Source organism: Lissotriton helveticus, chromosome 1_1 (assembly GCF_964261635.1).
Source record: "Lissotriton helveticus chromosome 1_1, aLisHel1.1, whole genome shotgun sequence".
Lineage (NCBI taxonomy): Eukaryota > Metazoa > Chordata > Amphibia > Caudata > Salamandridae > Lissotriton > Lissotriton helveticus.
Window position 1 is genome coordinate 907459680 of NC_136057.1, and position 19463 is coordinate 907479142.

A 19463-nucleotide genomic window follows, 5' to 3' on the forward strand; every position below is an offset into this window, starting at 1 on the left:
AAGTTGGAATAATGTGGATATTTTTTTAACTTGCTTCACCACTAGGCCTACCCTGAGGAGGCATAATTGTTTGGGGCACACTCCTGTCTGTAAATTTTAGTTGACAGAGATTTACATCAAAACCCATGGGTGGTTCCATGGGAATGTCCATGTAAGAATCCATGGAATGCTCCCTGATGCAAAATAGTGGATAGCACTATTTTGCATTTTCCACTATTTTGCATTATTTGGGCAACTTTACAATGCAAATCATGATTCAAGCTGAAAAGGAAATCCAAACACTACATTTTGTGCCAGTTTTCCACCACTTATATGATGCAAATCCGTCAAAAAGTATTAGTAAATATTTTCCCCGTGTCTCGAACACAAGGCCCTTTGGAGTTTTGGAGTTCCCTTTTGACTTTTACTAGGTGTGGGAAACCTCGCCAAGTAAACACGACACTCTGCGTTACCAGTTTGGTTATTTACCACGTGCGGTATTCCAGCCTTCCGAGTTCTATGCCCTGCTCACCACTTCCACCGGTAACCCTTTTTCAAAAGCATGACTTAGAAGGAGAATGGTGTCAGAATTCAAGCGGATTCATTTGAGGATTCTTCACGTTTCCTTCCTAATACCAAGATATACTTTACCTTTCCTTTAATTTAGACAGGCGACCGCATTAGTGTCAAATTAGAAACATTATGATCATGCGTAAGAGCAGCAGGTGTGAGCACCTGCCTTCCTCGAGCACCAGCACATACTATGTAATATCACAAGTCAGTCTGTGTTTAAACCACGTGTTTGCCATCTGGGGCTGAATCACCATCATGTGCACGTGCGCAGTGACAAAGCAGCGAGGTGCCTGGAGGTTTGAAACAAAACCTCTGTCTCAGCATCATATGCACTATTTGTGCACTGGGCTGTCTCTAGTGCGAATGCCAACTCACGCGTTAGTGCATGCGGTGCAGAGAAACTGGGCACGCGCTACCTTCCTGTGCAGTGTGCTCTTGTGCACGTGGCGATCCTGCAGCCTCAGTGCAAAAGCAAGCAGGGGGTGTTTTATATAGTGAGGAATGCTTACGTCTGTTAAAGAAGCCCAGTGTGGACGCATGAAGCACAATTCTCAGGACCACCACTGCTCTGCAAGGGTTGTTTGATATTTGTCACTGATGGATTAACAAGCATGTACCTCTGGGAAGAACGTTCGAATGGCGAAATGTTTGTAGTCGAGGAAAGGAATAGTGCCCGCGGCGTCCACCACGTCCGACTGGTCGATCTGCAGCTCTGCAAATCCTGGAAAGAACAAGCCCCCCAAAAACAGACTATCAGCCAAATAATACACGTCAGAGTCTTGCACCAACTCGCTTTCAATGCTGAGAAACTTCACAAAAACAGCATTATGACAATGTACCAAAGGTGTATGATGGTGATCAGGGTCAGGCGGCGTGTCTTTGCATCAAGCAGCACAAATGGCAAACTTCTTGGCAGGGATATCTGTCCTGATATGACTACACTTCCATGCGATTGATTGTAAACTTGAGCACTGTTCAAGAAGCCATGGAAAAGTCACCCACACCCTGCACATCACCCTGCAGCCAACAGCATTCACGAAGTGCATTCTCAAAGCTTAAGACATGTGAATTATGTCAAGGAATTGTGGTATTAACAGTTTGTACAACACAGCCTATGTTAACCACCGCATATCAGAATTGGCTGTACCCTGTTGTGGGCTAAACCCATCCCCGGTGACATCCACCAGGGCTCTCCACTATCATGATTTCTACCAACATCTGCACAAGGCTCCTGGCTCCTCGTATTCTAATGTACCCAAGAAACATCTACTGGCCGGGTAGTAAGTAAGGCAGAGTCGAGACTCAGTAGCACAGGCTACAGTAGACACACAACACCGAACCTTCTGAACATGAACGACATGAAAACAGAAACATAGTTTATTGGGGCCTTCATGAGAACACGATACCTTGAACCTGGTGTCAGAAAGTGGGAGCAAGAGTGTTCGCTACACAAAAATTCAGAAACCGTGGCGTGTCCTACGACCCAGGGCTCCCAGTCACAGATCAGATCCTAGCGGTCACCAAAATATTGACCACCGCCAGCTTGTGATGCAGAAAAGGGTTTCCCCACTCCCCCAGGACACCACCTTATTGAACAGCCCATGCTTTGCTTCTGTCCCAGTGAGATCTTTGCAACATAGTAATTCATGTTAGGACACTGAAGAAAGAAATTCAGAAACTCGATCCAATTCAAAGCAGGTGGCCAGGCTCTGCTTGAACCTTGCAGGCCCTGGAAGAGTGTCACTTGCTCACCATGGAAAAACGGTTAACATTTAAAATACTGTGGACTTGCTACCAAACGTTTTTGGAAGACAGTGACCCGGATACATGCAGAGAGCAACTAACCCCGGATGACGTGGCTTGTCAACACTTCTTTCTTGTTTATGATTATGATTGAGGAGTTGGCCCACTATTCCCCACATCCAGGACCATCACGCAGTGCAGGAAAGCAGTATTTTACATGTCAGTGGGTCAGGAGTCCCAGGATCCAGATGTGGTAGCTGAGGGCTGTCATGTGTTCACTAGGTGGGGTCAGAACGGCAGATGTTCAATTACAAACAGCTGTGCTGGTTAAAAATGGAAGTTGTGGGGCCAGTGGGCCTCCAACAGCAAAACATGTGTCACTGATGGGATGGTAATGAACCACAGCAGAGAAACCTGGGAGAAAACCCTTATCTGAAAGACCCTTCTCTTAGTGAGGTGCTCCAGAGCGCCACACATTGCCTCACAAGTTACAGGGAAGATGGACTTTCCCCCATTCCTAATAGCTGAACAATAGTATTTAGATGACTTTCCTTAATGTTAGTTCCTACTTTTATCACATATCTAAAACAATTTATTTGGACCGTGTATAACTGATGCTACAGTATATTCGCGATGCTAAAGAGAGCTCAAAGACAGTAGACATAAAAAGAGACATAAATAACACAAGGCATACTCAGCTGCCAGAGGGACCCTACCGTGCCGTATTTCGTTTCGAAGGTCGGATTCCAGAAGTTCGAGCTTCAGACTCAGTTTGCGGCTCAGCTGCTTGGATTTGTGTCTAGTTATCAAGATGGCGGCTGCCAGAGAAGAGAACATCATTAGTTGTTTTCAGTACAAACACACATTCACACTACCAATCTTCGCGCGACACGAACCTCTCGAATTAAATTCCAAAGCAACACTGAAGACAAACTGTAGGTATATATAGAGTTTCTCACTGACGGACCATACAGGCCTTCATTCTTTTTCTCAGTTCCTATGATGTCTTAAACGTTCATGCGCGTGACTCTGGGTCAATGACACTGCCATGGTCTACGTCTGCACTTTGCAAGCACGTAGGCCATACCACTAGAGGAAGGGTGCCAGTCCCAATGAAATCTCTTTCTAAATGATTTTAAAACCACCGAGGAATTACACCATGACCTCTAATAGTAATCTATAGTTTCGCTTTTTGAATTGTAAAAAAATGTTTTTAGCAACTTTCACTAACACACAGCACAAGTACAGGAGGAGTGCAAAGTTTTCCAGGGTTCGATTTGGATTAAAAATAGGCCCAGGTACCCCATAAAGTGGTCCACATTTTAAGATTGTGCCTTTCCACAAACCACTGCTTCGGTGTTTTAAGTATTGGAAAAGAAGGAGGGGAGGGGTTCTCTAAGATGCATGTTTTCTTAACTTCAATGAGATAAAACAAAATGCAAATATTGCCAGAACTCTACGTGTATGGATTAGTTCACAATGGTGAACCACACCTGAATATAAGTTAGGCCATTCCTGCTCAGGCCCCCTGCTTCTGGGCAATGTTCATACATTACTGGGCCGGCCTAGCGAGAGACTGGGAATGACACTGCCGCCCTGTTGGTAAAAGGGAGATAATAGAGGTCTACCTGCCACCGGAAAGGCCGCTTAGGCCCCACTGGACCACTAGTCGCATCTGACCAGCAAAGCCCAAATCGGCCACCACGCTGGCCAAAAAAGCGGCCCACAGCTGCAGCTCAAATACGGGACTTTCATCCATTGCCTGAGTGCCCGCCTTAACAATCCAACCTTGAGGTTCTCTACGACAATGAGCAGTTGCAAGACTCGTGGCAGCAGTGTACAATGCCATATCAAGCATCCAACAGGTGCAACACATGCAACACCAATGCAATCCTCCGCCTCATACACAGATGAATAATGGCACAGGAAGCAGCCGATGCCTTTCTCCCAGCTACCCGGTACATGTCCATACACTGCAATGGAAGCATTCAGGTGGAAGCCTAAGGAATTAGGCATTCTGCAAAAATAGAAAAAGAAAGGGAAACAAACTGGCTGAAAAAGAGCGGAGAGGATCATTGGAGGATCCTTATTGGACATATGTGCTCTACCACCCATTCACAATGCTTCAGGCCAGGATCTTGGTCATTTAATTGGTTGCACCTGCATTTGGAGTAGGATGCTATTTTAATTTGTTGGCTGATTTGGTACTAGGAGCTCACCACAGCTGATCTTGTAGTTCAGGTCAAGCCTGTTCACCTCGCCCAGTCTACAATTTGTTTCACAACTTATGTCCATAACCCTCCTCTGCACGATTCTCTGAGCAGCTTTGACGAAAGGACCGAAAGTGCTCCATGGAATACAGCTGTTCTTTGTTAGGGAGGTTTGCAGTGCAACTGTCCTTGCTGAGGTGTAATCCAGGGATGGTACAGGGTGTAATATGGATCATATGTTGGCAAGGGGAGGCGAGGTTGGGCGGGGCAGTGTGCTGCAAGAGAGTACAGGCGGGGGCAAGAGGGTGGACCCCAGAGTTCAAGCGGTGGAGTATAGGATGCTAGAGAGAGGTGAAGGGTTAGTGCAGTGTTCAGAGAGAAGAAAGATGTAAACTTGAGTTCTACACTCAGAGCACACACCGCTGTTGTCACTGGAGCATAGGGTTGTTTGGGACAGAGGCACTGGGAAGGGAGAGGGGAGAAACAAATAAAACACCATGGGGTTTCACAAAACACACACAAGGAGAGGAGAAATAAGACTAAGGTATATGGGGGAGGGGAAAATTGGCAGTAAAAGCAGTGCATCCTACAAAATTGTGGGGTTATGCAGTTGTACAAATTCAATTGCTGTGCAATGTTAGAACACTATTAATCGCAAGAACTGGAGTATGATGCTGATAAAGAATATGTTTTGCAGAACAAAACAAAGTGCCTTTGCTCTGGAAATTGCCTAGAACCCCTCCATCAAACACCACCGCAATAATGCATCTATGAGATCAGGTGGCATAACAGATAAAATGACATGGAAACATACATGGAAACAATCCAAAATGCAGCTTACCCACTATAATTATAATCAGCAAGACTGGGATCAGAGCAAGAAGGTACAACAACTCTGGTTCTGCTTTGACAGATGTTTTGAAGTTGCCCAGTTTGACCTAAAAACACAAAAGTATTGTAAAGGAATGACTATATCATAACATCATTAAAGCAGCGATAACCAGGGGAAGCTAATGTCATACGGTAGCACCAAAGAGCCTCTGAGACCATTACCTGTAAGTGGCTCCTGGTACCACTCAAATCCTTCCGCTGCTGAATGTTTGTGTAGTACTGTGATCTTGCAAAAAGATGAACCAACAGAGTTTCTTTGTTGCTGTGCAACCTACCCACAGGTTAGAGAGACATGAGATGCAGGATTTGGATTAGTTTAGCCTCCCGGTAAAACCATTACCCATAACCTCTAATAATCTTCCATTATTAACCATACTGCTAAGCCTGGCAGCCCGTGGATAAGTAAAAACACTGATTGGCTCCTTCGGATGAAGGAAAATGGTGCTGTGCAAGGAGAAGACCCACCGCCGCGTGCATGGTCCCAGGTGCACAAAGAATATATTAGACAGTTTTTGAAGCGGCTACCAGTCCAGGCACTAGGCGATGTCACCCTCAGGAGGGTAAAAACTAGATGTAATAGTGTCACCAGAAAGGTAACTTTACCCATCTTTGTTCTCATTGTGACAACACGCTGTGTGATATACTATAAAGTATCCCGCAGCATGCTTGCATACCTGCATTTCATAACTGAATACGGAAAATGTATTGGTGAGGAAGTGGCTCAATAGGACAGGACATAGGGAATTGAAGATAAACGCGCGCACAAAGTCAGTCTAGATTTCTATCAAACAGTAAACATCTGTTAAATTCCCAGTAAAAAATCATTCGACCTTCACAGGACTTTGGTGACGCCAGGAAAGTGGTTTGGCTCAGGTGCATTAAAAATGATGAGAGTGTCTAGTTTTTTGAAGATCATAATGTTATTCATTCATGTACGTTAAGTATTGTGTTTGTATTTATCTCTCTTGTTTGTATAGGGAAGAACTTAGTTGAAAAATAAATTTAAAAAGAACTATCTGAGCAGCTCCTTTTCCCTTATTTCTTCTTTGTATGTGATAATGAAGGTGAGACACTAATTGACAAACAATCATTTAAGGGTTCGAAGGGAAATATTTAAAGACCCGGGCACAGTTATAACCCCCAAGAACGAGTACTAAGAAACAACAAATAACTGTGGGTCTAATGATACATTCAAAACATGCTACGTACGTCTGGCTATGTGTCTGCTGCTACTGTTTTAAGCAGAGGACAGACTGGACAGTCAACCACTGTGAAAAATGTCCATCAGTTACTCATTTTTGGGCTCCCAGTACATCATTTGGTCTACTCCACAGTAGTATGACCACCACTCCATCCCCATAGATGTATATCGGAGAAGTAAAGTGGTGGATGAATGTCTGGTAGTTTTTTTTTAAATTATTTGTGAGTAACGGACAGCAGTGCATAAAGAATAAGTGCGAAGGGGAAAATATAAGATTAGATAGTGCATACAAACATTACTTTATTCTAAGGTCATGCACCTCCAATGTTAAAAACGACAATAGTGCAAAAAAGTCAGATGATTCAAACAAATAACTTCTGACTGGGCTATCTGGTCGACATGTTTCTGCGGGTAAAGGTCATTGATTGAACCAACCGCTTCCTCAGGACCCATAAACTTAATTGCTACTGCATAATGTGATAATGTGTGAAAACAACAGGACATTTGTGAACAGAAAAAAGTGTCACCTGTACACTTCCATTTTCCTCCTATGAAAGTCCGGTTGAAATAAAGCCAGCATGTCAACATGTAATGAAATATAAACAATAATAACACCTTCGTTAGTAAGGGCTATACAAGCGAAATTGCTATCATAATTTCAACACTATATCTGGGTCAAATGACCCTAGTATAAATCACATTGTATCTAGAATCAATGCCTCACCTTAATTTGTAAGGGGAATTGCCTCACCTCACCTGGCAAACAGCTCAGGAAAATGAAGCCCCGCTCTAAAAATGCAGAAAATGTATACAAAGATCAATATTAAAAAACCTGTGTCAGGTCAAGGCAAAAACAGACCAGTGGGATGCTTGGTAGGCAAGCCACTGGGGGTCAATTGTCTCATCACTCCAAAAATAAGTTTCAGACTAATGAGCCGAATTGTTAATCACAATAGTATCAGGCATCAGATGTTGAGAATAGCCAGTAGTGACATCTTGCTATTATTTCTAGATGTCTGCCCTTTGCCTGTTGAGCCAGTTTCATAAAGCGCAACAGTGTCTAGCTAATGGGCAATCAGATCTGCCATGTGCGGTCATGAGACAGAAAAGTATGTTAATCTGCACGCGCGTCGTGAATGACAAGACGCGCTCGAACACTGACTCTCAGCGCACTTGGTGTGCAGCAGCTCGTATCAGTCTGAGCCTCAGTGTAGCATGCAGACGCGCTCGCGTTCAATATCGCGTCTAGTACAAGCCCCTAATGAGTTAAAAGCTTAGCCCCTCCTGCGCCCTCACCTCTCCGTCGGTACTTCCAACAGTCAGCCGAGCTGTTTGGGGAGGCGCCGACGGGAGGAAGCGAGCATTACCTTATTGGTTCTGGGTCGGTTGACGAGTGTCACGTGGACGGCACCAGAAACTACCCGGATAGGTGGGAAATGTAGTCATTACACCTCACGCATGCGTGCTCTGGCACGCAGCAAAAACTACACACGCACATGGGGAATGTAGTTTATAGACGACAACCACTCATGTTGTAATTATAGAATTACACAGAGTTGGTTAATGTAGTTCAGCGCCACCGCGAGTAAAGGGTCAGTCTTTAAACATTATAGCGCGTGTGGAATATATAAGTGCTTAAACAGATGCTTAAACTGTGCACAATCATGCCAGAACTTAAATGTTCCTGGAAGATGTAGTCTCACAGCCACTGGCGCACAATAGTTGACATCCGCATGAACAGCGGTGGAAAAGTGGTTTATTGCGCAGCTACCAAGCGCTATGTAATTAAGGAACTACAGTTCGGTGTCAGCGCAAATACATCCGTCCGTATATAGAACGCGTGACAAGTGCCCAAGCGCTCAAGGGGGTGTTAATCATCAATGGAAGGAATGCCATCAGTACTTCCTAGATCTCACAGCGAGCTCACTCAGGAATGGCATGACGCCATCCCGGTGGGAAAGAGTCGGTGCACAAATAATGTAGATCATTACTCTAACCTCAGGATTCCAGTAGGAGGCCAGCCAATCAAATGCCTTCAAAGTCAGACCAGTATTCATGTGGTGATAGTAGGGGAGCATTGCTACAGTGTCATCCATGGGATGTCTTCATTAAGCCCGCCTTTGTCGCAGTTGAGCTTGTACACCCATTTCTGCTCGATCTTGAACAAGTATCTTGATATATCTGTAATATGCAGGGGAATATTGGGTTGCTCCAGCACGGTCCACTCAAATTCCGTAGGCTTGTGCCCCACTTGGATGAAGTGATTTGTCAGTCTGGTCGATTGTTTTTTACATCTTATCGTACTCTTATGTTCAGAGATCCTTGTTCTGATCTTCCGAGTGGTCATGCCGACATATCTCAGCGAGCAAGGACAAGTGATAAGGTAGATGAGATTGCTGCTATTGCAGTTTGTGAACCGCTTTTGTTCCCACTCACGGTTCGTTCCTATGTCAATCGTGGAGGAGTGTCTTGTCTGTGGGCACGCAGCACAATTGCCACACGGGTGATGTCCTGTCACAGGCGGCAGATCCCAAATTGCCCCAACTTGGTGGATTTCTTTGGGTGGAGGTCTGGTGTGTACCAGCTTGTCCCTTAAACTGGCTGCTCTTTTAAAAGCAAATAGAGGTTGAGGTAACAAGTCTTTACCAGTGTTCAAGATCCTCCAATGCTTCTGTACTATCCGTTGGATTGCATTTGATCTTGTGCTAAAAGTATTTACGAAAGTCATCCTTTCGTTCTTGACCTTGGGGACCGGTGGTTCCAGTAGAGCTTCCCTATTGTTATTAGCTGCCCTCTTCATCGAGCGTTTGATCAGTTTTTTAGGGTAACTACGTGCAGTCAGCTTAAGCGCCAAATCAGCTGCATGCTTTGTGGAATCCTCTTTAGTTGTACAGTTCCGCTGTACTCGCAGGAACTGTCCGTAAGGTAGATTGTCGCGTAGCGATTTCGGATGACAACTGGTATACTGCAGTAAGGAATTGCGAGCCATTGGCTTTCTGTATAATTCCGATTTCAAACCCTGTGGTGTTGCAGTGATCAAAAGGTCTAAAAAAGCCAATGATTGTTGGCTGCTTTCCAATGTGAAGCGTAGATATCTGTTCTGGTCATTCAACCACCCGTGGAACGCTTGGAGTGAGGCCTCATCTCCTCGCCAGATCACCAAGATGTCGTCAATATATCTCTTCCACGAGCGTATTGATGTTGAAAAGGGGTTGTCATTGTTCAGGACACAGTCTTGTTCAAACTTGTGCATATAGAGATTCGCCAGGGACGGAGCAAAAACGCTGCCCATACTTGTCCCGGACGTCTGTAAGTAGCACTGGCCCTCGAATTCAAAAAAGTTCTCCTTCATCGCTATTGTAGCCAGGTCCATAATCAGGGAGATGGGTGTCATTGAGTCCCACGTTTGTTCACCCAATAGCATCTCTATCGCCTCAAGTGTTTCATTCTGCGGGATAGAGGTATAGAGTGACTCGACGTCAAAGGATACCAGGTGGTCTGTCAAGTAGTTGAATTCGAGGTCTGGTAGCAGTCTGAGTAGGTCTTTGGTATCTTGGAGGTAGGTGGGCATCAACTTCACCATGGGCCTCAGGAATACGTCCACGAAGGTAGACAAGGGTTCTAATATGGACCCAATCCCTGAAATGATAGGCCTGCCAGGTGGTGGTCTCCTAGCCTTGTGTATCTTGGGCAAGATATAAAAATACGGTCTCACCGGATGTTGAGTCGTCAAGTAGGCCGCTTCTTTGGTTGTTATCCAGCCTTCTGCCAGCGCCTCTTCAACAATGTGCCCAATGGTTGTCTTAAGTCTTGGTGTGGGGTCTTCAGTTAATAGCTGGTATGAACTTGTGTCTCCCAATTGGCGTAGACACTCCTCCTTATAGGTGGTTGTGTCCAGGAGGACTGTGGCCCCACCTTTATCGGCTGGTTTAATCGTGATTGAGCGATCATTAGCCAGGTCTTTCAGGGCGTGCTGTTCCAATTTAGAGATGTTCATAAATGGATTATGCGGCTGTTTGAAGAGTTCTTGTACATCATGCTGTACGGCTTCCTCAAAGGTGACTACTTTAGCTGGAACCATTGCTGTGTGTGGGCTAAAGGTTGATGGATTTTTTAGTCCCGTATTTATAGGGACAATCTCTGTTTCTTCAGCCTTGGAGGAAAAGAAGAAATGTAGTCTAACCTTACGGAAAAATTTTGACATCTCAATTTGAGTCACAAAAGGGTCTCCTGCATTGGTACCCACAAAGCCCAGTCCTCGATTCAGTACTTTCTCTTCTAGTAGGGTTAGGTTGCGTGAGCTAAGATTCACTACGAGGCTGGTCCCGTGCTCTGACCCGCTTGTTCCTGGGGGACCTGCTTGCCGCTCCGGAGTCCCATTGCTTGTTGAGGGACATTCCATTGGACCTGGCCTTGTCCTTGTCCTTGTGCTGTCCGGCGTCTTCCGCGGGACCTCCCCCGGCCAAATCCTAAAAAAGGCATGTTCTGGCCTGGATAGAATGGTATGGGTCCAAACGGTCCCATCTGTGGCGGGACCTGAGGGGGCCCTTGCATCCAAGGGTTAGGTGGCCACCAAGGGTTAAACTGTCCCTGATTGTAATTCTGTCCCCCTCTTTGTTTCCACTGGCCTCTCCCTCTTGGTTTAGTTGCTGAATTGCTTTGATTGGAAGAGTCAGAATCACTTGAATTGTCAGATGAAGATGTCCCATATGTGGAGCCTCCTGTTCTCCCATTACGATTGAATGGTGTCGGGACATAGTTGGCACTGGTATAAGGATAAACTCTCTCCTTAGAGAACTTCTCTAGATCCTTCTTGCATTTCTCTAATTTGGAAAATAGGATGTTGTCTTTGAAATCCTTATTAGATTTATTGTTTTCATCCAGCTGTTTGGTGAAAAGTTTCCCAGTTATGGTTGTTTTGATTTGGCCTTCGAGCAGTTGGATCTCGATCATTATTTTATCTGCAGCTTTTTTTGCAGTCTTGATTATTAGGACCAGCCAATCCCTCGTGCATTTCCACGCAATGAGGTACCAGTCTCTAAGGAAGTCAGGATCATCTAGAAAAAGTCTAGGTGAGTTTACAACAATCAGGCCTGTTGGTGCTCCATTCCCTCTGAGATATTCCGCCATGGTGATACCATGAATACATATGCGGGAATGACTTTTCTTCAGAGACAAAATCTTAGGCCAGCCATCCTGACTTGCATCCTGAGGTTTGGATATATTATCCAGCATGCTAGGGTTGTCTTCTAATATCGACTGTATTTCAGCCTCATCGAACGCTAGGCCCAAAATGGATGCCATAGTTCTCAACAAAATGGAGGGATGAGAACAAAAGAGTTCCGCCTATACCGTGACACAGATAGTCAACAAAGACTAAGTCGCCTCAACCTCACCTTGGAGGTGGGCAGTGATATATTGATTTATCACCTAAAATAATGAACCCGCAGCCTCGGCTGCTCTGGAACTACAATCAACAAACAATCATTTAAGGGTTCGAAGGGAAATATTTAAAGACCCGGGCACAGTTATAACCCCCAAGAACGAGTACTAAGAAACAACAAATAACTGTGGGTCTAATGATACATTCAAAACATGCTACGTACGTCTGGCTATGTGTCTGCTGCTACTGTTTTAAGCAGAGGACAGACTGGACAGTCAACCACTGTGAAAAATGTCCATCAGTTACTCATTTTTGGGCTCCCAGTACATCATTTGGTCTACTCCACAGTAGTATGACCACCACTCCATCCCCATAGATGTATATCGGAGAAGTAAAGTGGTGGATGAATGTCTGGTAGGTTTTTTTTAAATTATTTGTGAGTAACGGACAGCAGTGCATAAAAAATAAGTGCGAAGGGGAAAATATAAGATTAGATAGTGCATACAAACATTACTTTATTCTAAGGTCATGCACCTCCAATGTTAAAAACGACAATAGTGCAAAAAAGTCAGATGATTCAAACAAATAACTTCTGACTGGGCTATCTGGTCGACATGTTTCTGCGGGTAAAGGTCATTGATTGAACCAACCGCTTCCTCAGGACCCATAAACTTAATTGCTACTGCATAATGTGATAATGTGTGAAAACAACAGGACATTTGTGAACAGAAAAAAGTGTCACCTGTACACTTCCATTTTCCTCCTATGAAAGTCCGGTTGAAATAAAGCCAGCATGTCAACATGTAATGAAATATAAACAATAATAACACCTTCGTTAGTAAGGGCTATACAAGCGAAATTGCTATCATAATTTCAACACTATATCTGGGTCAAATGACCCTAGTATAAATCACATTGTATCTAGAATCAATGCCTCACCTTAATTTGTAAGGGGAATTGCCTCACCTCACCTGGCAAACAGCTCAGGAAAATGAAGCCCCGCTCTAAAAATGCAGAAAATGTATACAAAGATCAATATTAAAAAACCTGTGTCAGGTCAAGGCAAAAACAGACCAGTGGGATGCTTGGTAGGCAAGCCACTGGGGGTCAATTGTCTCATCACTCCAAAAATAAGTTTCAGACTAATGAGCCGAATTGTTAATCACAATAGTATCAGGCATCAGATGTTGAGAATAGCCAGTAGTGACATCTTGCTATTATTTCTAGATGTCTGCCCTTTGCCTGTTGAGCCAGTTTCATAAAGCGCAACAGTGTCTAGCTAATGGGCAATCAGATCTGCCATGTGCGGTCATGAGACAGAAAAGTATGTTAATCTGCACGCGCGTCGTGAATGACAAGACGCGCTCGAACACTGACTCTCAGCGCACTTGGTGTGCAGCAGCTCGTATCAGTCTGAGCCTCAGTGTAGCATGCAGACGCGCTCGCGTTCAATATCGCGTCTAGTACAAGCCCCTAATGAGTTAAAAGCTTAGCCCCTCCTGCGCCCTCACCTCTCCGTCGGTACTTCCAACAGTCAGCCGAGCTGTTTGGGGAGGCGCCGACGGGAGGAAGCGAGCATTACCTTATTGGTTCTGGGTCGGTTGACGAGTGTCACGTGGACGGCACCAGAAACTACCCGGATAGGTGGGAAATGTAGTCATTACACCTCACGCATGCGTGCTCTGGCACGCAGCAAAAACTACACACGCACATGGGGAATGTAGTTTATAGACGACAACCACTCATGTTGTAATTATAGAATTACACAGAGTTGGTTAATGTAGTTCAGCGCCACCGCGAGTAAAGGGTCAGTCTTTAAACATTATAGCGCGTGTGGAATATATAAGTGCTTAAACAGATGCTTAAACTGTGCACAATCATGCCAGAACTTAAATGTTCCTGGAAGATGTAGTCTCACAGCCACTGGCGCACAATAGTTGACATCCGCATGAACAGCGGTGGAAAAGTGGTTTATTGCGCAGCTACCAAGCGCTATGTAATTAAGGAACTACAGTTCGGTGTCAGCGCAAATACATCCGTCCGTATATAGAACGCGTGACAAGTGCCCAAGCGCTCAAGGGGGTGTTAATCATCAATGGAAGGAATGCCATCAGTACTTCCTAGATCTCACAGCGAGCTCACTCAGGAATGGCATGACGCCATCCCGGTGGGAAAGAGTCGGTGCACAAATAATGTAGATCATTACTCTAACCTCAGGATTCCAGTAGGAGGCCAGCCAATCAAATGCCTTCAAAGTCAGACCAGTATTCATGTGGTGATAGTAGGGGAGCATTGCTACAGTGTCATCCATGGGATGTCTTCATTAAGCCCGCCTTTGTCGCAGTTGAGCTTGTACACCCATTTCTGCTCGATCTTGAACAAGTATCTTGATATATCTGTAATATGCAGGGGAATATTGGGTTGCTCCAGCACGGTCCACTCAAATTCCGTAGGCTTGTGCCCCACTTGGATGAAGTGATTTGTCAGTCTGGTCGATTGTTTTTTACATCTTATCGTACTCTTATGTTCAGAGATCCTTGTTCTGATCTTCCGAGTGGTCATGCCGACATATCTCAGCGAGCAAGGACAAGTGATAAGGTAGATGAGATTGCTGCTATTGCAGTTTGTGAACCGCTTTTGTTCCCACTCACGGTTCGTTCCTATGTCAATCGTGGAGGAGTGTCTTGTCTGTGGGCACGCAGCACAATTGCCACACGGGTGATGTCCTGTCACAGGCGGCAGATCCCAAATTGCCCCAACTTGGTGGATTTCTTTGGGTGGAGGTCTGGTGTGTACCAGCTTGTCCCTTAAACTGGCTGCTCTTTTAAAAGCAAATAGAGGTTGAGGTAACAAGTCTTTACCAGTGTTCAAGATCCTCCAATGCTTCTGTACTATCCGTTGGATTGCATTTGATCTTGTGCTAAAAGTATTTACGAAAGTCACCTACTATCACCACATGAATACTGGTCTGACTTTGAAGGCATTTGATTGGCTGGCCTCCTACTGGAATCCTGAGGTTAGAGTAATGATCTACATTATTTGTGCACCGACTCTTTCCCACCGGGATGGCGTCATGCCATTCCTGAGTGAGCTCGCTGTGAGATCTAGGAAGTACTGATGGCATTCCTTCCATTGATGATTAACACCCCCTTGAGCGCTTGGGCACTTGTCACGCGTTCTATATACGGACGGATGTATTTGCGCTGACACCGAACTGTAGTTCCTTAATTACATAGCGCTTGGTAGCTGCGCAATAAACCACTTTTCCACCGCTGTTCATGCGGATGTCAACTATTGTGCGCCAGTGGCTGTGAGACTACATCTTCCAGGAACATTTAAGTTCTGGCATGATTGTGCACAGTTTAAGCATCTGTTTAAGCACTTATATATTCCACACGCGCTATAATGTTTAAAGACTGACCCTTTACTCGCGGTGGCGCTGAACTACATTAACCAACTCTGTGTAATTCTATAATTACAACATGAGTGGTTGTCGTCTATAAACTACATTCCCCATGTGCGTGTGTAGTTTTTGCTGCGTGCCAGAGCACGCATGCGTGAGGTGTAATGACTACATTTCCCACCTATCCGGGTAGTTTCTGGTGCCGTCCACGTGACACTCGTCAACCGACCCAGAACCAATAAGGTAATGCTCGCTTCCTCCCGTCGGCGCCTCCCCAAACAGCTCGGCTGACTGTTGGAAGTACCGACGGAGAGGTGAGGGCGCAGGAGGGGCTAAGCTTTTAACTCATTAGGGGCTTGTACTAGACGCGATATTGAACGCGAGCGCGTCTGCATGCTACACTGAGGCTCAGACTGATACGAGCTGCTGCACACCAAGTGCGCTGAGAGTCAGTGTTCGAGCGCGTCTTGTCATTCACGACGCGCGTGCAGATTAACATACTTTTCTGTCTCATGACCGCACATGGCAGATCTGATTGCCCATTAGCTAGACACTGTTGCGCTTTATGAAACTGGCTCAACAGGCAAAGGGCAGACATCTAGAAATAATAGCAAGATGTCACTACTGGCTATTCTCAACATCTGATGCCTGATACTATTGTGATTAACAATTCGGCTCATTAGTCTGAAACTTATTTTTGGAGTGATGAGACAATTGACCCCCAGTGGCTTGCCTACCAAGCATCCCACTGGTCTGTTTTTGCCTTGACCTGACACAGGTTTTTTAATATTGATCTTTGTATACATTTTCTGCATTTTTAGAGCGGGGCTTCATTTTCCTGAGCTGTTTGCCAGGTGAGGTGAGGCAATTCCCCTTACAAATTAAGGTGAGGCATTGATTCTAGATACAATGTGATTTATACTAGGGTCATTTGACCCAGATATAGTGTTGAAATTATGATAGCAATTTCGCTTGTATAGCCCTTACTAACGAAGGTGTTATTATTGTTTATATTTCATTACATGTTGACATGCTGGCTTTATTTCAACCGGACTTTCATAGGAGGAAAATGGAAGTGTACAGGTGACACTTTTTTCTGTTCACAAATGTCCTGTTGTTTTCACACATTATCACATTATGCAGTAGCAATTAAGTTTATGGGTCCTGAGGAAGCGGTTGGTTCAATCAATGACCTTTACCCGCAGAAACATGTCGACCAGATAGCCCAGTCAGAAGTTATTTGTTTGAATCATCTGACTTTTTTGCACTATTGTCGTTTTTAACATTGGAGGTGCATGACCTTAGAATAAAGTAATGTTTGTATGCACTATCTAATCTTATATTTTCCCCTTCGCACTTATTTTTTATGCACTGCTGTCCGTTACTCACAAATAATTTAAAAAAAACCTACCAGACATTCATCCACCACTTTACTTCTCCGATATACATCTATGGGGATGGAGTGGTGGTCATACTACTGTGGAGTAGACCAAATGATGTACTGGGAGCCCAAAAATGAGTAACTGATGGACATTTTTCACAGTGGTTGACTGTCCAGTCTGTCCTCTGCTTAAAACAGTAGCAGCAGACACATAGCCAGACGTACGTAGCATGTTTTGAATGTATCATTAGACCCACAGTTATTTGTTGTTTCTTAGTACTCGTTCTTGGGGGTTATAACTGTGCCCGGGTCTTTAAATATTTCCCTTCGAACCCTTAAATGATTGTTTGTTGATTGTAGTTCCAGAGCAGCCGAGGCTGCGGGTTCATTATTTTAGGTGATAAATCAATATATCACTGCCCACCTCCAAGGTGAGGTTGAGGCGACTTAGTCTTTGTTGACTATCTGTGTCACGGTATAGGCGGAACTCTTTTGTTCTCATCCCTCCATTTTGTTGAGAACTATGGCATCCATTTTGGGCCTAGCGTTCGATGAGGCTGAAATACAGTCGATATTAGAAGACAACCCTAGCATGCTGGATAATATATCCAAACCTCAGGATGCAAGTCAGGATGGCTGGCCTAAGATTTTGTCTCTGAAGAAAAGTCATTCCCGCATATGTATTCATGGTATCACCATGGCGGAATATCTCAGAGGGAATGGAGCACCAACAGGCCTGATTGTTGTAAACTCACCTAGACTTTTTCTAGATGATCCTGACTTCCTTAGAGACTGGTACCTCATTGCGTGGAAATGCACGAGGGATTGGCTGGTCCTAATAATCAAGACTGCAAAAAAAGCTGCAGATAAAATAATGATCGAGATCCAACTGCTCGAAGGCCAAATCAAAACAACCATAACTGGGAAACTTTTCACCAAACAGCTGGATGAAAACAATAAATCTAATAAGGATTTCAAAGACAACATCCTATTTTCCAAATTAGAGAAATGCAAGAAGGATCTAGAGAAGTTCTCTAAGGAGAGAGTTTATCCTTATACCAGTGCCAACTATGTCCCGACACCATTCAATCGTAATGGGAGAACAGGAGGCTCCACATATGGGACATCTTCATCTGACAATTCAAGTGATTCTGACTCTTCCAATCAAAGCAATTCAGCAACTAAACCAAGAGGGAGAGGCCAGTGGAAACAAAGAGGGGGACAGAATTACAATCAGGGACAGTTTAACCCTTGGTGGCCACCTAACCCTTGGATGCAAGGGCCCCCTCAGGTCCCGCCACAGATGGGACCGTTTGGACCCATACCATTCTATCCAGGCCAGAACATGCCTTTTTTAGGATTTGGCCGGGGGAGGTCCCGCGGAAGACGCCGGACAGCACAAGGACAAGGACAAGGCCAGGTCCAATGGAATGTCCCTCAACAAGCAATGGGACTCCGGAGCGGCAAGCAGGTCCCCCAGGAACAAGCGGGTCAGAGCACGGGACCAGCCTCGTAGTGAATCTTAGCTCACGCAACCTAACCCTACTAGAAGAGAAAGTACTGAATCGAGGACTGGGCTTTGTGGGTACCAATGCAGGAGACCCTTTTGTGACTCAAATTGAGATGTCAAAATTTTTCCGTAAGGTTAGACTACATTTCTTCTTTTCCTCCAAGGCTGAAGAAACAGAGATTGTCCCTATAAATACGGGACTAAAAAATCCATCAACCTTTAGCCCACACACAGCAATGGTTCCAGCTAAAGTAGTCACCTTTGAGGAAGCCGTACAGCATGATGTACAAGAACTCTTCAAACAGCCGCATAATCCATTTATGAACATCTCTAAATTGGAACAGCACGCCCTGAAAGACCTGGCTAATGATCGCTCAATCACGATTAAACCAGCCGATAAAGGTGGGGCCACAGTCCTCCTGGACACAACCACCTATAAGGAGGAGTGTCTACGCCAATTGGGAGACACAAGTTCATACCAGCTATTAACTGAAGACCCCACACCAAGACTTAAGACAACCATTGGGCACATTGTTGAAGAGGCGCTGGCAGAAGGCTGGATAACAACCAAAGAAGCGGCCTACTTGACGACTCAACATCCGGTGAGACCGTATTTTTATATCTTGCCCAAGATACACAAGGCTAGGAGACCACCACCTGGCAGGCCTATCATTTCAGGGATTGGGTCCATATTAGAACCCTTGTCTACCTTCGTGGACGTATTCCTGAGGCCCATGGTGAAGTTGATGCCCACCTACCTCCAAGATACCAAAGACCTACTCAGACTGCTACCAGACCTCGAATTCAACTACTTGACAGACCACCTGGTTTCCTTTGACGTCGAGTCACTCTATACCTCTATCCCGCAGAATGAAACACTTGAGGCGATAGAGATGCTATTGGGTGAACAAACGTGGGACTCAATGACACCCATCTCCCTGATTATGGACCTGGCTACAATAGCGATGAAGGAGAACTTTTTTGAATTCGAGGGCCAGTGCTACTTACAGACGTCCGGGACAAGTATGGGCAGCGTTTTTGCTCCGTCCCTGGCGAATCTCTATATGCACAAGTTTGAACAAGACTGTGTCCTGAACAATGACAACCCCTTTTCAACATCAATACGCTCGTGGAAGAGATATATTGACGACATCTTGGTGATCTGGCGAGGAGATGAGGCCTCACTCCA

The 19463-nt window shown here is 45.0% G+C and overlaps 1 protein-coding gene across 1 annotated transcript in view; it reads right to left on the reverse strand.

Moving 5' to 3' along the window:
- The window catches only part of PLXNC1 (plexin C1), a 510673-nt gene that overhangs the window by 117390 nt on the left and 373820 nt on the right, over positions 1-19463 (reverse strand). Inside the window, exons 15-17 of the mRNA XM_078676006.1 lie at positions 5347-5443; positions 3012-3113; positions 1170-1273 (exon numbers count right to left, since the gene is read on the reverse strand). Coding sequence (XP_078532132.1) covers positions 1170-1273; positions 3012-3113; positions 5347-5443 — 303 coding nt within the window. The remainder of the gene's footprint in view (positions 1-1169; positions 1274-3011; positions 3114-5346; positions 5444-19463) is intronic.